Source organism: Salvia splendens, chromosome 20 (genome assembly GCF_004379255.2).
Source record: "Salvia splendens isolate huo1 chromosome 20, SspV2, whole genome shotgun sequence".
NCBI lineage: Eukaryota > Viridiplantae > Streptophyta > Magnoliopsida > Lamiales > Lamiaceae > Salvia > Salvia splendens.
The window spans coordinates 16788276-16794521 of NC_056051.1; the positions used below are offsets into that span (position 1 = coordinate 16788276).

A 6246-nucleotide genomic window follows, 5' to 3' on the forward strand; every position below is an offset into this window, starting at 1 on the left:
AAGAGTGATGCGTTTGTGAACAAGAGTGAAGTAAAATCAGAGTAAGAGTGAGGTGTTCAATGAACAAGAGTGAAGTAAAATCAAAGTAAGAGTGATGTGTTTTGTGAACAAGAGTGAAGTAAATTCAGAGTAAGAGTGATGTGTTTTGTGAAAAAGAGTGAAGTAAAATCAAAGTAAGAGTGATGTGTTTTGTGAACAAGAGTGAAGTAAAATAGAATAAGAGTGATGCGTTCTGTGAACAAGAGTGATGAACTTACTGGCACTTGAGCATTAGTACTCTAAAAATTCGCATTGAGATAAAATTCACTCAAAAGTGTAATAAAATGAATCATTAGTACTCTAAAAATACTACAATGTGAACTATTTCTATACAAATCCTCATTGCCTCTGATTTGACTTCTCATTAACCTTTTTGCAGTTCCTAGAATCATGGTGTCCAATCTCATGACTGTTTCCACACTTTCGGCCTGGTTTCATTGCTAACTTTATTGCTGACTCCCTCTTCGATTTCTTCCTACTTCCACTTCCCTTTGTACTAACAACCTCAGGAGGATGAACTTCAATATTGTTCGGGACATGTGAGCCATAGAAGTTCTCAATCATTGCTCTCTTCTGTGTGGAAGACAGAACAACATCTTCGCCAAGAAACTGCTTCCTACCTTCTTCAATAATTGCAGCAAATGCATTGATTTGATCAATGTTCCCTTCAATGCTTTGTGCTGTTTCAATGAATAATCCATACAAGTTTTTAAATGCAATCTTCTTCTTGTCCACAGCAAGGTGTATTTCTTGATCATCACAAAAACCTCCATGTATTGGCTTCACAAACTGTGACTTCAACCATCTTCCTCCATGCAACTTCTCGGGTATCAACTTAACAAAATTATGTTTCAACACACAAAATATATGGCTGCACAATAGACCAAGTCTTTCAAATTTTTTGCATCCACACAAATAGGTGTCATCACCAATGGAGTAAGTCACTGTCCATGAGTTTGAATCCTTGTCCTTTATGTCATATACTTCAATATCTGTATTGGTAAACACTCCTAGAGTTGCACAAGACAAAGAGAAACATGCATATACTATCTCTTCTTGAATTTCAGTATAAGCACTACCACTATATATCGTCGATGCATGTTTCTCGATTTCCAATCTTGTTCGCAAAATAGGTACTTTTGTTGAATCATAGTATTCAAGCTTTGCACTATTACTTCTTTGAGTCTCCAGAGCATGATTATAGTTCATATAAAATTGCATAAGGTTAGCCCGAGACTTTGAGTACCTTTTGAAGAAGTTATTATGTGATTCAGATATAGAAGTTGTCTTTATCAACGAACTCATCGGAAAATCACGGAAAAAAGCTGGAACCCAAAATTTTCTGGATGCAAACATTGATGAAAACCAGACATTATTGGTCAGCCCATATCTTTCCATTATAGCATGACAAGTTTCCTCAAATGCATCAGGTTCTATCAACTCTGACCATACACATGCATTCAGTTCCTTCTTTAATTGTTCACTACCAAGCATGTTCTTTGGCAATTTGTCAGCAACTTTATTCATAACGTGCCACATACACCACCGGTGTCTTGTATTGACAAGGACCTCCTCAACAGCAACTTTCATTCCTAAGTCTTGGTCGGTTACAATGAGTTTGGGAGCCACACCCATACACTTTACAAATTGGTTAAATAACCATGAAAAGGAGTTGGCATTTTCCTTGGACAAAAGGCCAGCAGCAAATGTCACAGGGCGACCATGATTATCCTTGCCCGTAAAAGGAGCAAATATCATACAGTATCTGAAATGAAAAACAATTCACTATAAGCATGCAGAAAACACATCACTATTTTTCATAAAATACGTCACTCTTGTTCAGACAATACTTCACTCTTTTTCACAAAACACTTCACTCTTGTTATGATTTTAGAAAACACATCAATATAAGCATGCAGAAAAATACATCACTCTTTTTCACAAAACACGTCACTCTTGTTCAGACAATACTTCACTCTTTTTCACAAAACACTTCACTCTTGTTATGATTTCAGAAAACACATCAATATAAGCATGCAGAAAAATACATCACTCTTTTTCACAAAACACATTACTCTTGTTAAGAAAACACTTCACTCTTGTTCACAAAACACTTCACTCTTTTTCAGAAACACATCACTCATGTTATGATTTCAGAAAATAATTTAACAAAAGAGTAATTAGTGTGCACATACCTGTTTGTGGAGTATGTAGTATCAAACGAAACAATATCTCCATACAAATGGTAGTTTCTTCTGGCAGTAGGATCACACCAAAACAATCGTGTCATCCTATCCTTTGAGTTGACCTCATACTCATATGTAAATGCACTACACAACTCCTTCTTCCTTCGCAACTCATTCAATAACATTTGTGCATCAGCTCCTTCTACATAAGCTCTAAGGTCACGTCTATAGTTGCGCACTTCTAAAACAGTACACCCTACATAATCTAATCCACCAAGCACTTCTTTAAGTAAGCTAAAACTTAAAGTTGGACCAATATTTGCATTAGCACAATCGAGGATGAATTTCTGATGGACTAAATCCAAATTACGGTTCAAATTCATAAAACGCTTATGGCGTTCCTCAACCATCTCGTGATTATGGTCTTCAACGAAACTTTGTATAACATAACCAACACCCATAATATACTTCCAAGACACTTTAGCATTACAATAGCACTTAATAGAAGAACGCTTTCGTTTCACCTCAGATTGTTTACTGTTTCTTTGCTTTGTACCTTCTCGGCTACACACCACGTAAATCCAAGTAGTGACATCTTTTTCCTTTTTCGATCCCTTTTTACGGGTGTCAAATCCAACATATCGAGCATAATTATTGTAGAAGTCCAATGCACGATCAAGGGTCATGAAACTTTGTCCAATTTTTGGTTTCAATTCATCTGGGCATTTTGGTACGCAAACCACTGTAAAAAAAACACAGCACTCTAATAATGAGATTACTGCACTCTTGTTCAGAAAAAGACTTCACTCTTGTTCACAATACACATCACTCTTATTCTGATTTTACTTCACTCTTGTTTACAAAACACATCACTCTTATTCTCATTTTACTTCACTCTTGTTCACAAAACACTTCACTCTTGTTCACAAAACACTTCACTCTTGTTCACAAAACACATCACTCTTATTCTGATTTTACTTCACTCTTATTTGCAAAACACATCACTCTTATTCTGATTTTACTTCACTCTTGTTCAGAAAACACTTCACTCTTATTCTGATTTTACTTCACTCTTCTTCACGAAACACATCATTTAGTGGTTTACAAAACACAACAGTGAATTAAATAGTAAACAAGATATTAATGTAAAATAAGTACTTGTTAATTCACTGATGAAGTTTTCTACAATAGTTCATGAACGCTTGAAGTTTACAATCATTTTTTCCACATCTATGTTATTGGTTTTCCCATATTCTTCATAATGCTTTGATGTTACTGACAAGAGTGAAGTGTTTTGTGAACAAGAGTGAAGTGTTTTGTGAACAAGAGTGAAGTAAAATGAGAATAAGAGTGAAGTGGTTTGTGAACAAGAGTGAAGTAAAATCAGAATAAGAGTGATGTGTTTTGTGAACAAGAGTGAAGTGTTTTCTGAACAAGAGTGAAGTAAAATCAGAATAAGAGTGATGTGTTTTGTGAACAAGAGTGAAGTAAAATCAGAATAAGAGTGATGTGTTTTGTGAACAAGAGTGAAGTGTTTTCTGAACAAGAGTGAAGTGTTTTGTGAACAAGAGTGAAGTAAAATCAGAATAAGAGTGATGTAAACACATCACTCTTATTCTGAGGGCATCACTCTTGTTCACAAAACACATCACTCATGTTAACAAAACACATCACTCTTGTTCACAAAACACATCACTCTTGTTCACAAAACACATCACTCTTATTCTGATTTCACTTCACTCTTATTTGCAAAACAACTGTAAATCTAACCATGTAAACATAATACAAAGACCATACGATTTTCATAATCACTTAACATCAGTGAAACAACTATAAATCTAATCACAAAAACTACGGTTTTCATAATCACAATACACGAAAATATTGTATATTAATAAATAGTAGGAATTGTTATAGAATTGAACAAGAGTGAAGTAATTGTTATAGAATTGAACGAATAATGATTACCTTTAGAAGTCTCAGCTTCCTCGCTCGAAGATGATGAATCGGAATCGAAATAATCTTCGTCCGACCTCATAATTGAATCCATTGATTTGAATCACGATGATTGATTTGAATCGCGATGAACGGATTGAATAACGAATTGAATCGCGTCGAATTGAATTCAATCGCGATTTGAATGAAGTAATAAGATTTGGAATGAAATTTGGAAAAAAATCGGATCGCAAGTTTGGAAGGAAAGAAAAGATCGCAGATTATGGAGTAATTTGATCGCAGATTTGCATGTTTTGATCGCAGATTTAAATTAAGAAAGCAATTTCCAAAATTACCCTCAGCATATTTTCTATAATTAAAATAAATAATATTTGTTCCATTAAGATGTGTGGCTGAGATTTGTTCTCTAGTTATACACTTAAGATTAGTTATGCATTGATCACTACTCTATATATATATATATATATAATATTTCACCAATATTTCAATTTAGAGCATTAGCAATGGGGCGCCCTAAGGGACGCCCTAAAGCCCGCCCTATGCACTGCCACGTCAGCATTTTATCCACCTGCAGTGGGGCGCCCTATAAGCCGCCCTAAGCATTTTCTTTATTTGAATATTTAAATAACTACAAAAATTGGAAAAAAACTTCATTTCATTTAAAATTAATACATTACAATACGAATTAAAAAAATACGCATTCTCAACGACGGCGGTTACGGGCCCAAACTTCTTCAACCATGTCGTTCATGAGCTGAACATGGTCTTGTTGGTTTCGCATTGAGGCTTGTCTAGACAGAACCTCATTGAAGCCCGTCGGTAATCCTCGAGCGTGGGGCGCGGTCGCTGTGCTGGAGCTAGATCCACCTTCATCATCGGCCCAGGTGACGCTTCCACCTTCGTGTTCGACTATCATGTTGTGCAAGATTATGCACGCATACATGACATCGGCGATGACTTCCTGGAACCAGAGACGCGCCGGCCCTTTCACTATTACCCACCGTGATTGGAGCACACTAAATGCCCGCTCCACTTCCTTCCGCGCCGCCTCCTGCTCTTGTGCAAGTAAACTCTCTTCTCACCCATTGGGCAGCTGATCGTCTTCAGAAAAACAGGCCACCTTGGGTATATGCCATCGGACAAGTAGTACCCCATGTGATATTGGCATCTGTTGGCAGTGAACTCGATGGCCGGGCCGTTGCCATTGCATTGCTCGGTGAAGAGGGTGGATGAGTTGAGGACGTTGATGTCGTTGTTCGACCCCTCTACACCGAAGTAAGCATGCCAGATCCAGAGCCGAAAGTCAGCGACGGCTTGGAGGATCATCGTCGGGTGGCTGCCATTGTATCCACTAGTAAATTGGCCTCTCCACGCCCTCGGACAATTCTTCCACTCCCAGTGCATACAGTCGATGCTCCCTAGCATCCCAGGAAAGTCGTGCGCCGTCTCGTGCATCTTCATCAAGCCCTGGCAATCCACATCAGTCGACTTTCGCAAATATGTGTCGTTGTAAGCCTCCACAACTCCCCAACAAAATCTCTTCAGGCACTCGCAGCCAGTTGTCTCCCCGGCGTGAAGGTACTCGTCGAACATGTCTGTTGTGGTGCCGTAGGCCAACTGTCGGAGTGCGACCGTGCACTTCTGCAACGGCGTAACTCCGGGTCTACCGAGGCCATCGTCCCAATACTGGAAGTATTCATCACGTGACTCCAATGTCTGGACAATGCTGAGAAAAAGATAACGATGCATTCTAAACCGGTGGTGAAAAACAGTCGGGCCCCACCGTGTTTGCTCGGCAAAATAGTCTGCAAATAGACGTTCGTGAGCTATGGCGTGTTCGCGGCGGACAAATGTCCGACGTCGAATAGGCCTGGGGATCTGCTCTGCCGCCTCGCCTCCTCCTCGCGCTGCATTTCGGCTAAGCAATCCGCCATTGTGTCATTGACGGCATCGAATAAGGCTCGCGTCAAGGTCCGACTAACGCCCTCCGAGGTACTCCAGTCGTTGTCGTGGTTCATTTTTGTTTGTGAGATATTATCGAAATATTCGTATGGAATATGAGAGA

At 38.7% G+C, this 6246-nt stretch overlaps 1 protein-coding gene across 1 annotated transcript; it reads right to left on the reverse strand.

Moving 5' to 3' along the window:
* Positions 1-378: 378 nt before the first annotated feature.
* On the reverse strand, positions 379-4275 carry LOC121781562 (protein FAR1-RELATED SEQUENCE 5-like). Its single transcript, XM_042179285.1, has 3 exons — positions 4194-4275; positions 2235-2967; positions 379-1804 (listed from the first exon to the last, which is right to left on the reverse strand). Exons 1-3 carry the CDS (start codon positions 4273-4275, stop codon positions 379-381), a joined length of 2241 nt encoding a protein of 746 aa, XP_042035219.1.
* Positions 4276-6246: the final 1971 nt, after the last annotated feature.